This window comes from Brassica rapa, chromosome A04, assembly GCF_000309985.2.
Source record: "Brassica rapa cultivar Chiifu-401-42 chromosome A04, CAAS_Brap_v3.01, whole genome shotgun sequence".
Taxonomy (NCBI): domain Eukaryota; kingdom Viridiplantae; phylum Streptophyta; class Magnoliopsida; order Brassicales; family Brassicaceae; genus Brassica; species Brassica rapa.
Genome location: NC_024798.2, coordinates 10,891,791 through 10,916,133, shown reverse-complemented (window position 1 = coordinate 10,916,133; position 24,343 = coordinate 10,891,791). Strand labels below are relative to the sequence as shown.

The 24,343-nt window shown below is 32.9% G+C and overlaps 3 protein-coding genes and 1 long non-coding RNA gene across 9 annotated transcripts; 2 read left to right on the top strand and 2 right to left on the bottom strand.

The window, feature by feature from the left end:
* Nucleotides 1–764: 764 nt before the first annotated feature.
* Nucleotides 765–11,551, bottom strand: LOC103849492. 6 transcript variants are annotated; one of them, XR_004457274.1, is made up of 8 exons: nucleotides 9,070–11,551; nucleotides 8,531–8,800; nucleotides 8,199–8,380; nucleotides 7,916–8,116; nucleotides 7,762–7,827; nucleotides 7,273–7,669; nucleotides 7,022–7,078; nucleotides 765–6,927 (listed from the first exon to the last, which is right to left on the bottom strand). It is a non-coding gene; the product is annotated as an uncharacterized LOC103849492 (long non-coding RNA). The 6 variants fall into 6 exon arrangements; XR_004457273.1 differs by having other exon boundaries at nucleotides 7,022–7,669; XR_004457271.1 differs by having other exon boundaries at nucleotides 765–7,078.
* A 243-nt stretch (nucleotides 11,552–11,794) lies between these two features.
* LOC103864083 lies at nucleotides 11,795–14,704 on the top strand. The gene is made up of 4 exons (XM_009141844.3): nucleotides 11,795–12,900; nucleotides 13,683–13,981; nucleotides 14,129–14,372; nucleotides 14,464–14,704. The coding sequence occupies exons 1-4, from the start codon at nucleotides 11,980–11,982 to the stop codon at nucleotides 14,563–14,565; spliced, it is 1,566 nt and encodes a 521-aa protein (XP_009140092.1). The 5' UTR covers nucleotides 11,795–11,979; the 3' UTR covers nucleotides 14,566–14,704.
* A 751-nt stretch (nucleotides 14,705–15,455) lies between these two features.
* Nucleotides 15,456–16,147, top strand: LOC103864197 (mitogen-activated protein kinase kinase kinase 18). Its single transcript, XM_009141955.1, has 2 exons — nucleotides 15,456–15,717; nucleotides 15,813–16,147. The coding sequence occupies exons 1-2, from the start codon at nucleotides 15,456–15,458 to the stop codon at nucleotides 16,145–16,147; spliced, it is 597 nt and encodes a 198-aa protein (XP_009140203.1).
* Nucleotides 16,148–20,031: 3,884 nt separating this feature from the next.
* LOC103864082 (homeobox protein BEL1 homolog) lies at nucleotides 20,032–24,302 on the bottom strand. The gene is made up of 4 exons (XM_009141843.3): nucleotides 23,037–24,302; nucleotides 21,980–22,371; nucleotides 20,902–20,962; nucleotides 20,032–20,792 (listed from the first exon to the last, which is right to left on the bottom strand). The coding sequence occupies exons 1-4, from the start codon at nucleotides 23,853–23,855 to the stop codon at nucleotides 20,283–20,285; spliced, it is 1,782 nt and encodes a 593-aa protein (XP_009140091.1). The 5' UTR covers nucleotides 23,856–24,302; the 3' UTR covers nucleotides 20,032–20,282.
* Between the last annotated feature and the right edge of the window lie 41 nt (nucleotides 24,303–24,343).

Genomic DNA, 24,343 nt, shown 5'->3' with positions numbered 1-24,343 from the left:
AAAATCATAAATAATAACTTAACTTGTGATTTAGTTCAAAACAAATTTTCTTGCTTTTACTTTAAAGCAGTTTAAGTTTAATCCGTGAAACACTATAGAATCAGTTGGTGACCACTAGAAAAATGAAAAAAATAAAAAATAAAATTTCGTTTGAGGAATTGAAAAATTTAAAAAATATATGAATTTTTGTTCAATTTATTCCTTATCAAAATTGCATAGGGAAATTTTTTCTTATAAATATATTCCTCCATGGGAAATTTAGAAGAAAAAAGTGGAATCTACCTTTTGATAATTTAACTAAAATTTCAACATAACTGGTATAAATTTTGAGGAACAAAGAATTTACAATAATTCTTTTCTTTCAACATGTTCACTAATTAGAGTTTTATAATGGTGATTTTTGGATTAATAAGATATCAAATAATACGTATTCGTAAGATGATTATGCCCGCATGTGCGGACAAAACATCTAGTTATATATAAAATTCATTAATGATATCATCAACTTTAACCATTCTAAATTTTAGCATGAGAACTCGATTGAAAAAATCACATCGTAAATAATAATATAGATTGATGATTATTATAATTTATAGATAATAAACTATATAATATTTATTATATTATATTGTAACTGTTTAGGCGGTTTAGAAAATAATCGCTACGGTCTGGTAATGTTTAGCGCTAAGTACCGCCTATAGGCAACCTAAAGCACTTTCTTGAGCACTACTGATCCCAATAATAAATATGAAAAACAAGAGTTTAAGAGGAATCTCAGTTTGTTAAAATAGCATAGATGCCTTACAATATAGCCTAACGTCTTCTTCTTAGATAGAAAACACTAAACGAAACCCTAGCTTAACAAATAAGCTAAAAGACAACAAGCCAAAATAAAGCCCACAAATAAGCTAAAAGACAACTAGCTTCTCTTGATAGTGACAAGACTACAGTTCTTTCTGAATCAAAGAAGAAAAAAAAACATAAGACAAGCAAAGAATTCCGGTACAGTTCACTGTTTGATGAACCTGTTCTTCCTTGTCTCTCCATTGAAGAAGACAGTAGCAACAGCGATGACTGGCTTCTTGGTACTAGGCGGCAAGAGAATGTTTCTACCAAGTCTACTATGAATAAAGACATGGTCATGAACTTGCAGAAGCCGGGGGAATCATGTTTTCCTAGTTTTCAGTTTTTGTCTGAAGTAGGAATTTTTTCATTGCCATACACAGTCCTGTTCTAGGTCCAACATAATTATTTTGTTCTTTCTCAGCTTAGGCTAGGCCTTAACTTCTACAGTTCCACGAATTGTGTAACAACCACAAAGATAAGTAATACTTGAATGATCTCCCTATTTTTGACACTAATCTTGTTCTACTTTTTTCAAAAGTCTGGCACCTTTAAAGAAACGATTCCAACAACCGTTTATAATAAGTCCCCTGACATCATTGAGTTTATGGTGTTGTCCAGTTGCTTCTCTCTTTTCTTCTTGAGACAGAAGCAAAATTTGCAAATTAAATTAGATTAATATGTCAATACAACAAAGTGATCCTCATCAAGAACAAAGTAGAAGAGACAAGAGAGAGAGATTTATTTACATGGCAAGAGTTGAACAAACTGTGAACTCAAAAGGATTCACCAGCAAAGAGTAAGACACAACATCACAACTTGTTTTAGCAACTATACAAAAAACTACTGGAAAATGTCTCTCTTCACTCGAAGGTCTGTAGATACCAATAATCTCCCATGACCATTCAAAATCATGTAAGAATAAATTAAAAAAACCAAAGAACATATATAGTTTTATCTTTTAATATGTTTTATTTAATAAATAAATTTTAGTATTAATCAAAAAAAGTTTGGTATTTTTTTTTTAAGAACCCTTAGTTAAGAAACTACCATGGGAGCACAAAATCGAATAGTTTTTTTTTAACTAGAGTTCTTAAATAAATTTAAATACTTAAATAATCATTAAGAAACCCTAATATAATGATGCTCTTAGGCTTCATATATTCGTTAAATATGCCATTAAATTCACTTTGATATAAGCTGCACGCATGAAACCAAAACGTCATTAAAAAATCCTAATAAGAGACGTTAATAAATGTTTTGAGTTGTTGTAATTTCTTTGTGAGATCTGCCATAATCCTTTTTAGGACCTGTTTTGCTCAATCAAGGGATTCAAAGAACCATTTGAGATCAGCTTTCTGTTTTGATGGATTAAGTCGAATTAAAAACAAGAGTTTAAGAGGAATCTCAGTTTATTAAAATAACAAAGCTGCCTTACAAATATAGCCTAAGGTTTTCTTCTTAAATAGAAAATACTAAACGAAACCCTAGCTTAACAAATAAGACAACAAACCAAAATAAAGCCCACGAATACTTTTCTTAGAAAACCTGTAGTAGACGGACATCAACATCGGTGATGTTAGTCTCAGTTTCAATGTTTTCCACTTCTCTTTTTGCTGCTGCTACCTTAAGCTTCCTTCTTTTTAATGTATCGAAATAGACGGAGAATAATCGCTAGCACTAATTTATTGCTCGCATGGCAGCTATTCACTTCGCTGTGGCTGCTGCTGCTACCTTCAGCATCCTTCTTTATAATGTCTTCACATTGAGAGAGAATATCCTCAGCTTCCTGCGTTTCAATTTTTTCACTTGCAGAGAGAATCATCCCTAGTACTAATTCATTGCTGGCATCAATGGTGATTTAGAATTGATTTGTACGCTATTGAAATTGTGAGACTACTCAACATAAATTGATTACTCTAGCTTGTTCTGCAAAGTTAACATATGACACTCAGAACAAGCCCGACGAGATCTCCGACAGACCCGCAGATCTCTGAAGCCCGATGAGATATTTGACAGACCAGCCGGTCTCTCAAGCCTTGTCTCAAAGCTCTACTAGGCGTCGTTTCATCCTTGCTGCCTCAGTCGTTCTGTCGCATCAACAGTATTACTATATATACATACACTTTTTGTATATTTTTCTGTATTTACTGTACAGTATAAAACTACAATGTACATACATTTTACGGTTAATGTGAGATTAATAAAGTTTGTTACACTCTCTCTCTCTACTTTGTTTCTCTCTTATTCAAGACTAGAGATTTTACCCGGGCTACGCCCGGGTTTATTCAAATAATATTGTATTTAATATCTATATTACAATATATTACATATATGTTATAAAATATAAATAATAAACTGAATTATAATCAGTAAAACTTACAATTTTTCCACTATCTAAAATATGTATGGGATGGTGAACAAATGTGAAATGAATAATTTTTTTTGCTAAACCTTAGTAATTCTCCAAAATATATTTTATTACATATTTAGGTTATTAAGAAAATATATTTTTAATCTCCACATCACATATTTCTTTGTTATATGTATTATTTATATCATAATTATGTTTTTTTTATATGCAATTTAATCTTTTAAAATATATTTTCTTACGATTATAATAAAAATTTTTACAATTATAATACATAAGGCTAATTTAAATACTCATTGCTTTAAATTAAAAAACTTTTAAAAATGTTGTATGTCTTAAATACACTGAAAATTCTATAAAATATTATTATTACTATTTTTTGTCAGGAATTATTATTACTATATTATTGTATTAGTTATAAACAAAAATATCTTAAAATCTAGCTATAGTTAAAATATTATTCTGGATTAAAATTCAGTGTAAAATGATAATCAAACTATTCTAAATATATCACTATTTATTTAAATTTTATTATTATATATTAGTTTGTTCTAAAATTACTATTTTTTAAACTACAATCATGTTAATGCTGTTATTAAAAATGAATTGTATATACTAATTAGGGGAATTTTGAATATATTTTCAGTCCAAAACTATGATCCAAAAACATTATTATCTTATTATTTTTTTCATGTCCAGTAAAAACATTCAACAATCTTGTACTAATATCACAAATTAAAAATAAAAATGATTTCTAATTCGATATAGCCTTATTATTTTAATTTCCATTTAAAATTTTTTGTGATTTAGACGATTAGTTTTTTTCTTACTTCGAGCCTTTAATATTTGTTTTCGTAAACACCATATACTATTTTGATTTTTAATATTTCTTTATTCTTTTGTGAACAGAAATTTTAAAACGTTTGTTGGTCGTTATTGTTTAATGTGGTATTAGTTTGTCTTCTTTGATGGTTTTGTCAAATTTCCTTAATCCTATACAAATCTTAATTGCCTTTTCCAAGAAAGATGGAGCTCTATCAACAATTTCCAAAGCAAGTAAAACTGGTCTTACAAAGACGGTTAATCTTGTAGGTGTATTTAAAGAGAAGGCCAAAGCTCATTAACTGATTTTTCCTTTTTTTATCTTGTGTGGTTCATCTCTTTCATTCTACTTCTCTTTGTTAAAGTCTAAGTCTTTCTTTTGTTAGTTTCTTTCCGATTGTTTAAATACCTAAATTAAAGATTGTACATTTAGATCAAAGATGTAATTCCGGTTAAAGGCCAAGTAATGTAAAGAGTACAAAGAACACTGCAATAAACTAACATGGTGGAATTGAGACAAAACACAAGTACATAATTTCTCACGATAATAATACGATCATGTTCTGCATATTACAATTCCAAACTATATCACAAGTAATTTTTCGGCATGATTTACTCACTGAGCTAGTTTGTGTCTCTTTGTCCTCTCTAGCGCACCCAAAGCCTTGGCTACCATTTTCAACATTTTCTTTTGCTTCTTTACCGTCTTCTTCTCTCTTTCTGGCACATCCTCCAAACGCAGCATCATGGACTTCTTAATGAGCAATCACTACTTTGTCTTCTTCGACAAATTCACTATCACGCTTCATCGTATGTTTTATTCTCTAATGAATTCAAAATTGTTTGTAATCATGGAATCACCAGTATCTCTAAATAAGCTCTTACATCGTGTGTGTCTATTCTTTTACCTGCTTCATATGATGTTGTTGGTAGATGTTTGATGGTAGATACGGGTTTCAAGCATTTCCGCTTTATTGAGCAAGCATCGAATGCAACCAAGCCGGACCAGCCACATCAATGTAGGAGTGATGCCCTATTCTCGCATGTAACACTGTATATTCCTCCTTGGAATAACATGTTCAATACTCCAAGACTCCAACCATAGTAATCTTGAAAATATATCATTAGTTATGTCCTGAAACCAAGGGAAAATGCGAGGATTTAACATGACCTCTCTTGACTGGATCATATGAGATTCAAAATAAGATTTGCTATAATACTTAAAAGTGACACTAAAACTGTTACAATGTATTGTAAAATTATAATATAGTTTAATAGTCTTCCAAATGTATGTCATCTAATACGTGTCATCTTAAAAAAAATCATATTTTGTGCTTATAGCTTTCACTCTAAATATGGAAAAGCATTCATAAACCTAAATAATCTTAAGATCAACATTTGACAACTATTTCTATAAATCTCAATTATTTATTATATTTCATTATTTTTACGTGTTTTTTAGCATTGTTGTGATTGATGAACTTTTTATGTAGACTTTTCTGGAGTTTAAGTTAAGAAAATAATATCCTAGGTGTGTATTTTGTTATTAAATTGGGTTGTATTCTTATGTTGGGGTTATACTGTGATCCGTTTTCATATTCATGTCAAGATTGTATCTTTTTGCATTGACAAAAAAATGTCATGTAGTTTCTACACATTGCTCTGCACATTTATGGAGATTACATCTCTCTGTATCCATTTTTTATGACTTTTAAGCATTTAGTTCAAAATAGCGTTTTCTCATTTTTTTTTATACAATTTTTTTCATATGTTCTTTGTTACCGCAACTGAGTACGCATGATTGTTAATATATATGGAGGAGACGTTATTATAGCAAACATTTTTAAATAAATATTGTAAGATTTTACAAATTCTAAGTTAATATGTAATTTAGTGATTACTTTTGTTCCTTAAGCTTCTTTATATCTATGTTTCTACAAATTTGATGTGAAACTTTTTTTCATTTAATCAAAATCTATTTATTTTTCGCTTCAGGTATGTTTATATATATATATATATATATTTATTATGCATATAGAGGCAAAACATGAATCTTTGTATTGATATCCAGTGACTCCTTCCATGTCTTAATTTTTAGATATTCAACCAAACTTACATAACTTATGGTACGATTTTATTGACAAACTCCGTTTTTTTTTAAGAATTTTTAACAATAGCACCATTCATAAATTTTTAACTTCTTCCTAATTAAAGTTAGGATATGATTTCCAAACAACATTTTAACACATAAAAATAAATAAATTGATTAATGTAAGAAATCTAATTTAGATATTCCCTTTTTATTTTTTACCACTATGACAGTTACAAAATCGTTTAAATTTGAATATATTATTACTAATCCATTCTTAACCAATTGTGGTAACTGAAAATGAGAGAAGGTTGATCACTTTAACTTACTGTGTGACTACTAAATGTACATTTTACGTTAAAAACAGATCATAATCAACAAATTTCACACCACATCAGCTTTTTGCACCTGAAGAAATCTAATGTTTCTATTTGAATAGAGAAATTTGTTTTTGTATAAGACCAGACAGTACGTTTAATTTGCTGCAAAAAATTTCAAATATGCAAAAATCTGAAATGTTATATATTATTCCATTGTGATCTGAGTGACATTAGAAACTGAACCTCAAGCTAACAATAAGCAAATGTACTTCCACACAAAATGTAAAAAAAAAAGAAGAGAAATATTCAATCACGTGTATAGAACCAAAACACATTTTATTTGGCTCAACACACATAATATCTCATAAGTAAAGACTGGCACACTCAAGTCTGTCAAAATATTATTCAACTCCTAAAACAGATGAAGAAAAAAAACAAAACCCTAAGCAAAGTTAATATGCCAAACTCTCTCAGGCTCTCACCTGTATTTAGATAAGCAAAATTGTAAATTCTGAAACAAATCATTATTCTAGTTTACTTTCTATTTGTTTGTAAGAGAGAACTTAGTTAAAGTACCTTAATTTGTTATAGGACCTCATCAAAAAGGATTGACTCTCGCAAAAAGGATTGTGCCTGCAGACAACAACACCAATTCCAAACAAACTGTTAGAGATTCTAGAAGTTGTGTTATCTCGATAAAGAAAAGTGATTTGTCGAGTATTTGATTCCTTATTGACAAACAATTTTCAGTAGATGAACTGTATAGTAAGTGGAAACAAATCCTCACGTATTTAACTCCAAACAAACACATCAACAAATGAGTTTACCTTATACAAATTCCATTAGCCCCTTCTCTACTGTTGTTTAAAAAAATCTAATCTCCAGACAGGCAAACAAAATAAACATATTTAATTCTGTCCACCCTGAAAGTGGAAGGGGAAAAATATATTCGCAGAAAATAAATAAAACTTGGTTTGTCTTGTTCCTTTTTTATATATGCAAATTTTGCAGAGAATGGGATAGGAATGGAACAATCATTCATCCCTATCAATCGTCTTCGTTTCCGGTGAGAACGAAAGAGAAATGAGCATAGAATTTGTTCTGAAACTCCACCAAGTGGAGACGCAGTGCGCGAAGGAACGTGCTCAGTGTCTCTATCACCAGCAGCAATCCCACAATATGAAAACAATGATCCCAACGATCAGGATCAACACATTGTTGTACCTGTTTATTTTAATGAAAAAACAAAGATCGATTAGTTGATTTGCTAATATTAGTTAGACTAAGAGAGAGAGAGAATGAGAGGATGCGCATACCCCAAGCGAGAAGGGCGACCTTCTCATAGTCTCATAGAAGACTGACGATATCTCCGAGTGTGAAGACTGCAATACACACAAAGGATGATTGATATAATTAAGCCATGAGTAATATATATAATAGCTTCCTACTACTCCATGATTAGATAGATACCTGAGAGCCCATATACGCAGGTAAGAAGAGGTGTTGGAAACAGCTCTAAGCAAAAAATTCTATGGTGTGAAAAAACCGATGCACAAAGATCTCGCTGAATTCAAACTCCCCGTGCCCATGTGATCGTCCACTTGTCGCTACATGAAGACTCTCATCCATCTCTTCATTAGGTGCGTAAGACTGACCTTGTTGCTTCTGGAGCTGGATAAGGAAACCATTTAGAATGACCAGCAATAGAAAAAGAAAGACCATTATATAGGAACTAAAAGGGAAAGAATCTCACAGCTTCATGTTGTTTCTTCAAGATGAACTGCTTTGAAAGCAACATACACAGAACATAGAAAATAACCAGAAAGAGAAGCACAAGCTGGAAAAATGAGAAGACTATATTGCAAATCACACAAACCTGAAACTGATGAACTGGAAGAGCATCATAGAACTCATGAGCTATGATTATTGTTGGTACTGCCAAGGCAAGCAAAAGAGAACAATAGATACAATGAGGAACGATGCAGATCATCATATTTTTCATTGCTTACGACGTTGACTGTTGCTATATTAAGCCAAGAGCCTCATAAGAGATTCTCAATAAGTAAATGTAACAAACATGCATACCTCCTGATGGTACCTCTTCAAGAGTAGTGTGCCAGTGCACAGGTGTCCCAGCTAGTGAACTTATAGCTTTCTTCTCCAAACTACTTTCTTCTGTGCACTTCAGGTTCTGGTGCTGAAGTTTCTGCAACGCGGGACTGCACTCCACCAAGTGTATATGCAATGACTCCGTCAAATTTCTAAACTTTGATGTACCCTAAACGTGGACAGTCCCCAACAGAGACACCAGTGAGATAGTTATCACGGTGGCTGGTATGAGTACCGCTGAAAACGCTTTAAAAAAACAAATAAATAACCAGATTCAAGACAATAAGATCAGATACATACATGTGCTAACATTGGTAAAGATATAGTAAATATATATATATATATATATATATATATATATATATATATATATATATGCTTAGTGATGTCTTCAATAAGAAGAAAAAGATTCATCATTTATGACATAATTTTAACAAAGGATCCGTAAGATCAAGAAAACATATGGACACAGGAAGTAGAAGTAGATTTGCAGGAATGAACAAATAAGAACGTACCGAGATAAAAGGAATTTGGGAGATCCACTGCTATAATTGGCTAATCAGAAGATACTTCTGAATGCTAAGGGTGGTGAAGATGATTGATGATTGATGGAGATTGAATTAATAAGTGATGAAGTTCAGAGGTCGTAGCTGGACGGAGATGGTGTCGACGAATCTACGGTGAGGGATGGCGGTTCTCTCTCATTTGTTTCTCTTCGGTCCAGCTTATTCCCCGCCGTCTTGGGAGTGCGTCTGCTTGTGATTCTCAGACCTAAGCGACGATTGGAGGCTTGAGCAGATCCGTGAAGCTAGGGTTTCGGAGTTGGTCTCTGTTTCAGAGCCACCGTTTAAGGCCGCGGGACAACTCCGTAGGCGCGGATCTGGTGGTAACAGGTGATGGATCCAACGCCGATCTTGGACACACCGGCATGGCGAAATCCCGACATCATACCTTTGAAATCGATAGCTGGACGGAGAAAGTGATAAAGATCCATTAGTGAGATTTAAAGTTCAGTAGAGTGGGGATAAAATTGATCGTCCACGATAAAGATTTGTGAAACGTAATAAACGGAGAAGAGGAAGAAAAAGGGAATCGACGGAACAGGAAGACAAAGGGGATCGAAGATCGCACAGAAGACTTCACCGATACATGGACTCTCCGGGCTTTCGGATTTCAAACACTATCGGGCCGATTTGATGTGAGGCCCAAATGCAATGTGCGCTGCATCTGACGTGGCTGATCAGTGGTTTCCTATTGGCTGATTATTTGTGATGACGTGGAAGCATGAGGGGAGCCCTTATTCCCCTTTTAGTATTGTATTGATCAGCTCCATAGCTGTGATAAACAGCCACTGGCGAACGAATGCTAAAGTTTAACATATTCCACGAGTTTTGTCCAAAATTATTTTTCTGTTTTGCAACTTGGATCCTTATACTTTGATATTTTTCTTAGAGAAGATAGATCGGGTTTGAGACGCAGGTTTTCGAAATTGGTAATGAGATTTTTTTTGTAATCATTGGACGTATAATATTGACACTAGAGGCCATTATTTGGTTTAATACAAAACATTGTGAATTTTGTGGTGGAGAAATTGGAAATGCTTAGAAAACAAACTTGTAAAATGTATTAAGGGGAAAATGAAGATTCTGTTTAATATAAATTTATAATCATGTTTCCTTTAGCTTCTCCTTTGTAATTTCAAACATTTTTTGCTCTTTTCTAGTGCTGGGAATATGAATCATTATCCGCGGGCCTCGCCCCATTTGACCCGCTGCGGGGCGGGTGCGGGTCGAGTAATTTGAAAATTTTGGTTCGCGGGTGCGGGTGCGGGTTGAGTGATTTTTATGCGGGGCGGGTGCGGATCAGCCAAAATTCAGTGCGGGTACCCGCCAACCCGCAAAAACTAAAAAAAAAAGATTTTTTTTGAAAATATTATTTTTAAATAGAAAATTTTTAAAAAATAATTTAATTTTAATTATAAATAGATTAATATTTATTATTTTTAATAAAAAATATTGAAAATATTAAATTTTATTGTTATTTTTAATAAAAAATATTTAAAATATTAAATTTTATTGTTATTTTAATAAAAAATATTTAAATTAATAATTTTTAATATTATTAATATTATCCGCGGGTCTAGCGGATCACCCGCGGGTTTTAGCGGGGCGGGTGCGGATTTCATATTTTCTTCTTGCGGGTCAAGCGGGTCAAATTTTTTAAGTAAAAAAAATCAGTTTACCCGCGGGTTGGCGGGTCAGCGGGGCGGGTTTGACCCGCAACCCAGCTCTACTCTTTTCTTATTTTTTTTGGACAACAACACTATTTGTTCTTTTTATGTCACATTTTACTAGTCCAACTCTTTGCTTTAAACTATTTCCAACTCATTTCTATAATAGAAATCTCTAAAATAGAGGAAAAATTAGAGATAAAAGCTTTGTTCCAATGTGTTTTTCTTATAATAGAGGTAAGCATATCATTCTTATTATGTTATAGAAAAACACATTGGAGAAACAGTTTCATCTCTATTCTTTCTTTTATTTTTATTTTAGAGATTTCTATTATAGAAGAGGGGTGAAGATGTTCTTATGTATTCATCCCGTGACCTTTATGTATTCATCCCATGGGGTCAACTGGCTTTAGTCCGAGGGCTTTACAATATTGTTAAAAACGACACTTTAACATCAAACTCCATGTTTTCTTTCAATCAAAGTAGGCCAAAACAAAGCTACAGATTCTAACCCTCTCGTGAAGTCAGGGAGTAGTGCAACAACGACGATATATCACCATGCCCTCCATTATTTATCTTGTATACCAAACCCCTCACCTAAGTTCTGCTACTACCGACACATTTTTTCCACTACGGTTCGGACACGTGTCGATGCAAAAGTACAACAATCGCATAATAACACAGAAAAATGTTGTTTAGGTAAAAAGAAAACACAGAAAATGTTATTTTTAGTATAGCTTATACCGCTAATATGACTTGCGTGTAAATTATGTCGTCGGTTACGGTAAATTACAAAAAGAAAAATCAAAGTTATTTATATAGCGAAATTAATTATCACAATATCGTATAACTTTTTGTTAATTACTTGACAGAAAGTTGCAGAAGCAATCTAATAGTAAGAATTAACCGTTAATTATTATCTATCCCTTTATGATATCAAAACAAAATACTTTTCACGATCTAAGTAAAAATATTTTTAAACATATAAAAATCAAAACCAAGTAAATGCGTCTGTTTCAAGATAAGACTCTTTGTTTTCTTTTACCAGCTCAGAACTGAGAGAGAGAGCCACTGCATGTTCTTCTTTTCAAGCTCACTTTCTCCTTAAACCCACTAAAACTAAATGTCTCTCGAATGAAAAATAAATCATTCATCTTCCCAAATTTCCGGTCTCAAAGTAACGATTTTGATTGAGATGAAGTCAAATAACAGGAAAGATTTATCAGAGAGGCTAATGTTGGATCGGATTTTACCCGGTTCCGGTTCAGCGACCCGACCCGGATCCAAACTCATGGTCTTGCTCCTCCTCGTCTCAGCAACTTACGTCGTCTACACTCTTAAGCTCATCTCCAGCTCACGTGCCTGTCACGTGGAGCCTTTCTCCGCCGTCGTTCGTCGCTTGAACGACATTGTAAACTCATCTCAGCCGTTCATTCTCCTCCAGTCAAATCAAACCGCCGTGATCAAATCTCACAGCTCCTCACCACCTCCACCTCCTCCGCCGCCGGAAACGGACCTCCGCCACGTAGTTTTCGGAATCGCCGCGTCGGCGAGGCTATGGAAACAGAGGAAAGAGTACATCAAGCTCTGGTACAAACCGAATCAAATGCGTGGTTACGTCTGGTTAGAGAAACCGGTTAAGAGACTCGACCAAGAAAACGAAACCAACAACCTCCCGCCTGTTAAAATCTCCGCCGACACTTCGAAGTTCCCTTATAAAAACAAGCAGGGGCACAGATCGGCGATTCGAATCTCGCGGATCGTGACGGAGACGCTCAAACTAGGACTCAAGGACGTGAGGTGGTTCGTGATGGGAGACGACGATACAGTCTTCGTCGCCGAGAATCTCATCAGAGTTCTGAGGAAGTACGATCACAATCAGATGTATTACATCGGGAGCTTATCGGAGAGTCATCTTCAGAACATTTACTTCTCTTACGGAATGGCTTACGGCGGCGGAGGATTCGCCGTGAGTTATCCGTTGGCGGTGGCGCTGAGCAAAATGCAGGATCGTTGCATAAAGAGGTATCCTGCGTTGTACGGTTCAGATGATCGGATGCAGGCTTGCATGGCTGAACTCGGTGTTCCACTCACTAAAGAACTCGGTTTTCACCAGGTTCGTAATTACTCTCTTTAATTCCTTTTAGTATGAAATATTTTTGACAGATTATTATGAATCTAGCTAAGTTGTTAGTTAAACAGCAGTTAATTATTTAACTCCGAAGTACGTCTAAATTATGAAGATTATTTTAAATAATTTATATCATAAATTATAAACTTACACAAACAAGCGCAAGTTATTTAATATTTGAAGTATACGTTAAAATTAGAAAATTTGTATAATAAGACCGAACTTTGCTTAGATAATTACAGGTACTAGAGAACTATATAGTAGTAGCAATAAGATTAAGAGAAGATAATGAGCAGGTAGTTTAAACTTCAGCTACAACGATCTACTATACTGATCATCAGCATTTAATAGGAAGCGTAAAGTGTGTGATGAATGTCTTCTAGTTGATGAACTTTAAGCGGTCAATATTTTAAAAATGAAAATGTCTTTGGATTTTTCCATAAAATTAAATTATTGGTTTACATATGTAGATAAACTCATTGATTTTTTAAAATTTAATTACGATCCCAGAGCCACGTCACTGGACCCAAATTTGTCCGTACGTTATTGTTGCCGGAGTAAGGTACACGTCGTCACTGTGTCGGGCAGTTTCTTTAAAGAGCTGTCACGCATTTAATGGCGCGTGAATCTCACGTGACACTTTCATTGATTTGTTAGCTATGTAGTGCACTGATTACACATAACCAGCCGTCGGTGACCTACCCATAACTAGTCTTCAATATTGAAACCGTTCGATTATTATGTCTTTAATTGTTTGTGTTTTTCAGTACGATGTGTATGGCAATCTATTCGGTCTACTAGCGGCGCACCCGGTGGCTCCACTGGTTACACTTCACCATCTTGACGTGGTCGAACCGATATTTCCAAACATGACTCGTGTAGACGCCTTGAAGCGTTTACAAATGCCGGCTATGCTAGACTCTGCGGGACTTATGCAACAGTCGATATGCTACGACAAACGCCGTAAGTGGACTGTTTCAGTCTCTTGGGGATACGCGGTTCAGATCTTTCGCGGAGTCTTTTCTGCTAGAGAGATGGAAATGCCTTCAAGAACCTTCTTAAATTGGTAATCTACATCATATATAATTGTTAATGCATTAGAATATATTGTACGTGGTGGCATAGTAGCCTCGGCTTTACATAAACTCGTTACATTAGTCAAACCATAAATCTAGATATCAACATTTTAAACATTGTTTGTTTTTCTTGGCAGGTATCGGCGGGCGGATTACACGGCGTACGCTTTTAATACACGACCTGTGAGTCGTCATCCGTGCCAGAAACCGTTTGTGTTCTATATGACAACGACGGGAGTTCATCCCATGACAAATATGACGGTGAGCCATTACGAAAGTCACCGTGTGGCTCAACCCGAGTGTCGATGGAAGATGGCTAATCCCGGTGATCTTAGAACGGTCATTGTTTACAAGAAACCGGACCCTCACCTTTGGGACAGAGTAAGTCAACATCTGTTTTTTTCGTCACCGAGTTAAAGTCTGGTTACGTAGTTCAACTCCATATGTTTCAAATTTTGTTTTTGGGGTGCAGTCTCCGAGAAGAAATTGTTGCAGGGTGAAATCAAAGAAGAATAATACTTTAGAGATCAGTGTTGCAGTTTGCAAGGAAGGTGAAGTGGTTGAAGTTATGTAATAAATTTTCATGTTTATGAACTTTAATTTTGCTCTGATTCAATTATACAGATTAGTGGATGATACCTATTTAAAATTGCTGGAGTATTTTGAAATTTTAGTTAAATAATTATCAAAATGTGATTTGTTGTGAGTTTAAATTTTCTCTATTATATAGCTCAGGGTAAAAACTACAAAATTTATCTGATGAGAATATAATATTTATCAAAAGACCTTCAATTATTTAGGTAGTTAAATATAAATTTAGATGTAGAGAAAATATATTAGGTACATACCATTAGATATATATATATTAGATTTAAAATAGTTTTGTTTTGGGAAAATTTTATGTTTATCATTTTTATGGTACCACTTTACATTTTTATCACCAATAAATGAATATTTTCAAAAATATCTTCTTCGTTAAGTGGCAAAAGACTTTTTTAAATCCTTATTATTTATATATATAATAAATCATTATTTAAATAAATAAAAAAATTATGTTTTTGAATTATACTTTTTCAAATTCGATTTTTTTTTATAAATTTTTCTTTTTGAATTTTTTTTGCGATATTTTTATTTTTTTTTGAAAATCGAAAATCATGTTTGAAACTATTTTTAATATTTTTTAAGTATTTATTTATATATTTATTAGAATCTTAAATTTCATATTCCAAAAACTCTACCCCACCCCTCAACTGTAAACCCTAATTCTAGATTAGTTATCCCTAGGAGTATAAATGTCTTTTATCCTTCATTAAAAGTGAGGCTAAAAGTGATTAGTGTAAACATGAAAAGTGATACTATGAATGTGGTATTTGTAGCAATTTTTCTAGAAAAAAAAGGTGTTTACACCGATGAGAATTATCTGTGAGAACGACCAAGGGAGAAGAAGAGTCTCTTTCTGAAGAGATGGTAATCAAAACGACCGCTTTCTCACAAGCTTCACAACTTGAGAACAAGAAGAGATTCTTAAACTGTCTCGAGAATAACCCATATGTTGTATCCTACTATGGCAAAAAGATCACACTCGACAAGAAGAGTAAGAAGATGTTATACAACATGATCCTCGAGTACTGTCGCGGTCAATGCTTCGCTAAGAAAATCAAACGCCACAAAGGTATCGGGTTACCGGAAGAAGATGTGAAGAGATTCGCTCTCGACATCTTGATTGGTCTCAGGTGAATATCACCCACTGCGACATAAAACCAAAGAACTTTTTACTCGCAGAAGAGGTTACATGATTGAGAGGGCCTTATGGGTTTTTAGCGAAGATCTCTGGTTTTGGGAAAACAATGGAGAAAGGGTCGAGTGAATACGGTGATGGATGGGGTTATAGGAGAGGTACGACACAGTTTATGTCGCCAGAGCTTACAAGGGACAAGATTCTAGACTATGGTGCAGATGTTTGGGCCTTTGGATGTACGGTTTTTGAGATGTTGACAGGAGAACTGGTTTGGAGTGAGCATGGAGAGCTTGTTTGGGAAGATTGGATAACTCTCATCGGTGTAAGCGATATGGTTCTATATGTCCATAACTCTCCTTTGTGTAAGCAAATCCTATGTGACTTTAGTTCTCTATTGATGGGATATAGTTCTATATGATTCTGTATTTTCGGCTAAGATGGCATTGGGTACCATAATACTCTTTATATAGAGTATATAATAATTACCTCTTTTACCTCTAAGTCTTTTGTTATCAAAAATAATAATTACAAAAATATCATTATTCACAGATTTATTTTATCCAGGTTTTATGTAGCCAAAAACGTATTTTTACTTTTCTTTGGCAATAAATTTATTTTAAATTTGATAGACTTAATTAGATTTCTACATATTTATAAAAATAAAATCTGTCGTGTTTGATAACAAATCTATTAAATATTCACAGATTTAATTAGATTTAGTTTCTTTGACCACATATTTACTTATATATAACAGATTTATATAGGATTCGACAGATTTATTTTTCTTTTGACCATAATTTACCTATTTTGACAGATTTATTTGGGTTTCAACTGATTTATTATCCTTGGACCACATATTTACTTAATTTTGACAGATTTCTTAGGGTTTGAACTAACTTATTATCCTTTTGAGCACAAATTTACTTAATTTTGACATATATAATATGGATTTGATAGATTTGTTTGTCCTTTGAACACATATTTAATTCAATTTTGATAGATTTTGCTTTACTTTGACGACATATTTAATAATGCTTTAGCCATAAATTAATTAAATTCCACTTAACCGAACTGGTTATTGAAAATAGGATTTAATCATTAAATTTTGAAATTTTTGAAAATACTGATAATTTCAATTGAATTAAACTAAAATCTTTCTAACCAACAAATTATGTTAAGTTAAACATTTTGTAACCAGATGGATAATTAGAAGTCTCACCGAATAGTTTTATGCGCTAGAAATATTGTTAGAGGTTGTGCATAGAGTGGATACTCATAGTTGCCCACATATCCATATCATATAAAAAGAGCAAATATTGGAACTTACACATGTTTGGAAGTTGATGAGATGGAAAGAAGTTGATGAGATTGACAGAATCAAGTATTTGTTCCTTGCATTTGGTGCTAGTATAATTGGATTTCCTTACATTAGAAAGGTACTTGTCATGGATGGTACATACTTTCAGGGAAGCATTGGAGAAACCACTAAAAACGACCTAGAAAACAACATTTATGTTTGAGATGTCATCAATATGAGCATAAATGTAAGACATTCAAGGTTCAAGTTTATCTTATGGTTAGTCATTTTCTATGTTTTATGAATTTTTAGTAGAAACTAAGTTTGGTTCTGGTTATGAACAATTCTCTATTGAAATTGCAGGTGCTTTAACTCTCAAGAGTTAGAAGAGAAGCAAATTAACTCTCAAGAAACAGAACACGAAAGACAAGTGAAAGCTCTGCCACACGAGTACAACAAAAATACATTATTTTAGGTATTATATGTTTTTTACATATTATGAAAAATAAATATATATTGAATAATTAAAAATCAGTAATTATCACTATATAATTAAATTGATGCCGACATATAAATTTTATTAATCCAGACAATTGTTTTTCTATTTGATAGGATATATAGTTAAATTTAAACAATATGAACGTATATAGTGTATTTATAATATTAATGTCTATGAAATGATGTTCTCTACTCAACTGTTTTTTTATCATTTATATATTTTATAGCAAAAAAAATAAATTACTGATAACAATTTTTGTATTATGGGATTAATAGTCATAATAATTAAGTTGTTAATGTTTGTTCAAAGCTTTTATCAAAAGAACTTGTTCAAATTAAATTTCAAAATTAAAATATTTATGTATTTTATATGGTATATAGTTTAATTTAAAATGATATATATATCTTTAAATCTTAATAATTAAATAAATTAGACTTTTTACTTATATGATTATGTAATCATTTTTATCTTGTCATACCAAAATTTTTAAACTATGGATCACAAAATTTGAACGTAGTTTTAACAAATTTAGTAATTTTTATTCATTTTTAAAAATTCAAAATATAACATATACAAAAAAATCTAAATTTTTATTATATAGTTAATATGGTTGTTTAATTTATTTTAATAGTTTAAAATTAAACAAATATGATAGAAGATATATTAATTTTTATCAAATCTTTGTTATTCGGTACTCCGAAATTAAACAAATATGATAGAAGATACATTAATTTTTATAAAATTCATAATACTGCATTTTAACAGGGCCCAAGAGTAGGTCTGATTTATATACAAAACATTTTTTCCTTTTTGGATCTGCTATATCACAAGTCTCTTGCTTTAAATGGGCATTGGGGCCTTAATGAAACAGATTTGAGGCCCAAAATTGTCTGCGGAATTATTCGACAGTCATGCACACTTGTGATTAATTTTGTAAGTTTTTATGTCATCGTAATTTATTTATTTTTAAATATACAAAATTATATTTCATTACCTCATCTCACTTCATTTGTTTTGTAGTTTAGTATATCACTCAATCTGAACTTGTGATTTGTTGACAAAAAAACTTGTGATTTAATATTCAACTAGATAATATAACACATGCTATCCGTGGAAGTTAGGGGTAGGAGTGGGCATTCGGATACCTGTTCAGATCGGATATTTTAGATTTTTAGGTACTTCGGTATAGATGTAAAGAACATGTTCGAGTATTTCTACATTCAAGCTGGATTCAGATATTTTAAGTTTGGGTTCAGTTATTTCGGGTCGGATTCGAATATTTAGATTTTGAAAGAAAAAGAATTAAATTCTTCATTGTTTAAAAATATATAATTTTAACTTAACTGTTTTTTTTTTAATTTTTAATAGATTAAACTATTAACAGATTTCAAAACAAAACTTTAAAAATAGAAAGACACTAATTTAGCTGTTATTTTAAAATTTTGGATGCAATTTTTGTTAGTATAAAAAACAAGAACTTGATATGTATTTTAACTGAGTAGCAAATGATCTTGTCAATAATTATATGTATATTATCTGATTTTGAGCTATGTGCAGAATCAATATAAATATTTTGAAAAAGATTAAAATAAGTAAACTAGAAATATATGGTCAAGTATTCATATGTTCGGTTATCTTCGGATATCCATTCAAGTTTGGATATCTAATCTCTTTTAATTTAATATTCGTTCAGATATATTGCTACTTCAGTTCGAGTTTTTTGGGTCGGGTTCGGATATGGTTTCAGATATTGGACAAAATTCCCACCTCCAGTGGAAGCAATCGATTATTTTACAAAAATGATGAAACATGACAACAAAATTAAATAAGAAAATTAAAAATGATCATAAACATGAATATATACTATTGCCAATCTAAATTAATATACTGTAAATTTACCAACCGAAGGTGTATTGGGAATCAAAAAAGAGTCCATATATTACTGTCACACTTCTGACTCATGAAAATGCTCATCCATAAGAGATTGAAACCAAACATCTAACCAACTGAACTTTTCTATATATATATATATATATATATATATATATATATATATATATATATGTGTGTGTGTGTGTCCTATAGATAGTTTGTGTTTCTTCCTCAACGACTATCGCTCCGAATGATAACTGTGGTTTGAGCGGTACGGAACAAACGGTTTAACTGCGGTGCGGTTTTAACAGTTATAAAAACGTATAGATATATGGTATATGTATAAATTTTTGTTACTGTTAACTGCGGTGCGGAGCGGGGCGGTTAGGCTATATCGTGTTTATGAGACTGTAGAGTGAGACCATGTAATGTTATAGAACATGTTGATAAACTATATACTGTATTTGTATTCTTGTCTTGTGTATTTACAATTGATACGCGTAGCGTACACGTGAACGTTATCGACCAAGATGGTCCAAATATTGAGTTTGTTCTTTATTTATTGTTGTTTTTGTCGGCAACTTTATTCTATTAGGTTTTGTCATTAATCACGCGAAGACCATACACTATATATACCAAACAAAAAGTATTGAGATATGAATAATACCCTCAAATCGAATATTATATTTTCTAATATCCAAGAAGTGATATTGACGAACCAACTAAACTCATATAATAATATCTTCGTCTACCCCCAATCCAATTCAAGTAGATAACGGTATTTTTAAATATCTAATTTTGTTCTTTTTATCTAACTAAACCGTTACATAACCGAATCGGGTTGAAAAGAGTGTACGATTCCTAACTTATTTATTCCAGTTTTCTTCAAACCATATCGTGAAGTGATTGAGCTCCCATCAAATTCATGTAAGGCAGATTCTGAGCTTGATCATCATCCAAGATCGACGATGTATATTGAACCGATCCGTCCATGTGGTCTCTACCGTAGTAAAGTGGCCCCCCTTGAGCCGTCACTGGAGATAACGCTAAACTCACACCACCGTTTTGTAACCCAAGCGTCAACGACACGTCACGTGCCCCTCCTTCGCCACTGTACGTGACAGCTTGGTTACTGTATGATGAAAAGTCAAACGTTGACCCAAATGAAGCCGTTCCTAGGTTGGAGTTGTCTTTGTGGCCGGTTTTTGTAACTACGGAAGATAAAGATTCCGGTTCGACTCGCATTATCTGGTTTGGATCCGGTTTAGTATCCATGAACATAGGGTTTGTAATCTCCATTTGTTGTTCTTCTTCTCCTCTTGTTTCCTCGCAATACATCTCTTCAATCATTGGTTTCCATAGCCTAACTCTTGCATTAATGAACCAATTCGATACCTAACAGTGTGGTCTCATTAGTAGAATTAACTCAATTAAATTCCATTTATGTATGATTCCTAAACAGGTAAATTTGGAATATATTAAGGCTTAGGAAGTTATATTTTACCTGACTTCTTGATAAACCAGACTGTCGGGCCAATATATGCTTATCAACATCACTTGGATATCTGAAAAATAAGAAAATGTTACTTTGGAGAAATGATATGTCTAGTAAAATAAAATATATGTTTGTTAAAATGGATACATATGATTGAAGAATGATGCAAAGAAATTGAAGCAAAGGTAATGGGTAGTTCGGGTGAAAACTAACAAGATGTTTCATGGTTTGATCAGTGTTTGGGAATTTGATGGAGACAATTCTTATACATGTGATAATATATAATTTATCAAATAAATATATCAATAAAAAGGACAAGGATAAGAAAAGAAAAAAGAAAATAGAAACATGGGGAGAAAAAGCAAGGAGTTATTCATAGTTTCTCTTTTTTCTTAGTGTTAGGTAAAGAACATTGATTCTCTCTCTGAATCCACTTTGTTCCTTTCTCTATTTCTGTCTTTCATCCACCAGTTAAATATTTTTTATATTTAGTTATGCATTATCTAAAAAGATATGTATGCATACATGAATGTATATGTTTGTACACTCACTTTCACACCAATGATGCAAGCAAAGAAAAAAGGGGAAATAAAAAAGCTACCATGCAATGAACAGATTAAGGAAGATTGGATCCTCAGCTTGTCAAGTCAATCTCATCTCTCTATGAAAATGTATGTAGCTTTTGTAGCTTTTATATGATGTTCACATACAGTATATCCTGGTAAAAATGCCTATAACTATGTACTAATATTTGATCAAAAAAAAAATACTATATACTAATATCAATACATATTTTTTTTTTAAAATTGAGTTTGTAAGAATTTTAGACATTATTTATTCATTCTATCAATATATATGCAATTCGTTTAAAATTTCAAACTAGGGTATGTTGATTTGATTTAAAACTGTTATGATTCCACAATCATTAGTTAATTAAAAAGAGGGACTTAACTTGTAACTATTTGATTAATAGTAAATCTTTACTAAAGTCAAACCTATATCGTCATAATATTGGCATTTTTTTTGTTTTGGGTAATAGTTGTACATAATGCATAAAAAGAGGGTATGTATGAGATTAGTAACTTACGGGTGAAGAAAGTGCTCAAAGAGCCAAGCTCTTAACGCCGTCACAGCGCGTTCAGGCAAACCACGTTGTGGACGCCAAGGATGAGCTTCCACGAGACTCATTTGTCGGTACGATTTCTGTTGCCTTAGAGCTTGATCAAGCAACCTCAGCCGTGGGGTTTCCCCTCGTGCCGCATTTGAGACCCCACGATTATCCTCATCTCTTTCTCCTAAAGCTTGACTCGTTGCTTGAATCTGTCCCACAAGTCCGTCTTTTAAACACCGGAAATGCCTAGACATTGCCCTCGACGCTAACGCCGTGTACATCTCCGCCGCTCCTACCCCAACCGCCGCCTCAAACGCTGCTGTCGCCAGTCTCATTTGCTCTCGGTAATGTCCATATCTTCTTTTAAGCTGCCAAATAACAATATTTCAACCACACCGTATAAATGCAATTCATAGAATGAGCATTCATGTAAGAAAAACAAGTCGTTATGGCTTATGATGATGGAATTGATTGCTGTTATGAGGACCACTAGAGTCTCCATATAAGATCAAAAGCAAAGACAAATAAATTTTATTTCAGTTCTATATAAAAAGGAAATAATGCTTAAAGGAATTAAAAGGGTTAATATTTTCGTAGTGTTACATCGAACTTGTTTTCGACGAGAATACATGAAAGAATGAAGACAAAAAGGAATCTTTTTATCTTTTATATAAAAGAAATATGTATCTTTAAGAAAATATATGGACCATAATTAAGAATTGAAAATAGAAGATTTGTGGGTATTAATATTTTACATTTTATGAATATATAAGCTGAAACAAATATTTTTTTAACAAACCCATTTTTGATACAAGATTTGTTGATTTTTTACATTTTATAGGAATATGTTGAAATCAAATAAAAATATGTTAGTTTTCTAACAAGACCATGACTCGTTTTGATGTAAAAAGATTTGGGGGGGGGGGGGGGGGGTTAGTATTTAACGTTTTTAGAATTAAGATAAAACCAAACTAAAAATAATAGATTTTCTAACAAGCCCATGAATCGTTTTGATGGTAAAGTAAATATATACCTCTTCAAGCATGGCGAGCAATTTGGCTTTTCTTTTCTGAAGCTCCATGAACTCAAGAGAGTGAAGTGGTGGAACATGTTTCTTTGAAGAAGTTGTTGCAGAATTGTCGTGTTGATCATTGTTGTTGTTACTTGCGTCCCAATCTTCTTGTTGTTTGCCTTTCTGCTTCCTCTTATGCTTCATCATCACTTCATCATCACTTTCCTTTACTCCTAGACTGCAAAACTCTCTCAGTAGCTCTTGAGCTGCGCTCAAATACTTGGAACTCCCAATCTGAAACTGATGGTGATTGCTGCTGTTGTTTTGGTGGTGACTATTCATCAACATCATCATCTGGCTGTGTGGGAGATTCTGATGATCCGTTGATTTTCCAGAATACCCTTGTTGTTGGTGTCTGAGGTCGAAGGATTGGAGACTGATGTTTGTAGGATTTGAGGAGGAGAGAGAAAGAGAAAGACCTTGGCTTGGTCTTTGTGTTGGTCTCTCATCATTTACTTCACTTGAGAAATTATTATTAACATGGCATAGTCTCATGGAGGAAGAAGAGTCTTCTAAAAGCTGATTCTGAACAGTACCACCACTTGTCTGGTGATGATAGTGATGATGATCCATTCCACTTGTGATCCCAGACTGATGATGCCTAGAAAAGTCTATCATCATTCCCATGTTGGAGTTTGAGCCAAAGATCTGATGATTATAATGATGTTGTTGATGATCGGTTGGATTATTGCTTCTCTCATCAAACCCATGGATCTGATTAATCATTTGATGCTGATGTTGTTGGTGATGGTTATGACCATGGAACTGATCACTTGCCATGTCGCTCAAGAATTAAAAACCCAAAAAGAAGAGAAGAAAAAAGAAAACACCTTTCGGGATACAAACAAGAGGTTTCATCAAGATCTAGATGAACCCATCTCCAAGAAAGTTGAAAAGAATTAATAAAAAAAACTAAAAGCAAACTTTTTCATATCCTGAGTTCCCAAATCATGAGAAAGAGCCAAAGAACCAGAGTTTGTGTCATAACCCAAACAACAGAGATAGCTCTAAAACCCTAAGAAAAAGTTGGCATAAAGATATGAATTATTTCTTCCTATTCGTTGGTCAATACTGAAAGACAGAGAAAGAGATTATAGGAGACGATGGACCGATAGAGGAAGAAGAAGAAGACGAATAAAAGTATTAAACAGATGAGATATAACAGAGAGAGAGGGCAAAAAGATATTGTGTGGCTTCACCTCTCTCTTGTTTTGTACTTTGAAGATATTAATTTTCTTTTAGTATGGGTCTATTAATTTGTACTACAG

Bases quoted from the DNA above. Each gene is read 5' to 3' on its own strand.
- LOC103864083 (XM_009141844.3), top strand. From the start codon at position 11,980: ATGAAGTCAAATAACAGGAAAGATTTATCAGAGAGGCTAATGTTGGAT. The intron at 12,901-13,682 runs GTTCGTAATTAC...TGTGTTTTTCAG, and splicing joins AAGAACTCGGTTTTCACCAG to TACGATGTGTATGGCAATCT. The intron at 14,373-14,463 runs GTAAGTCAACAT...TTTGGGGTGCAG, and splicing joins ACCCTCACCTTTGGGACAGA to TCTCCGAGAAGAAATTGTTG.
- LOC103864197 (XM_009141955.1), top strand. From the start codon at position 15,456: ATGGTAATCAAAACGACCGCTTTCTCACAAGCTTCACAACTTGAGAAC. The intron at 15,718-15,812 runs GTCTCAGGTGAA...ATGGGTTTTTAG, and splicing joins CGCTCTCGACATCTTGATTG to CGAAGATCTCTGGTTTTGGG.
- LOC103864082 (XM_009141843.3), bottom strand. From the start codon at position 23,855: ATGGCAAGTGATCAGTTCCATGGTCATAACCATCACCAACAACATCAG. The intron at 22,372-23,036 runs GTATATATTTAC...GTTATTTGGCAG, and splicing joins TGCTCGCCATGCTTGAAGAG to CTTAAAAGAAGATATGGACA. The intron at 20,963-21,979 runs GTAAGTTACTAA...CTTATTTTTCAG, and splicing joins TTTGAGCACTTTCTTCACCC to ATATCCAAGTGATGTTGATA.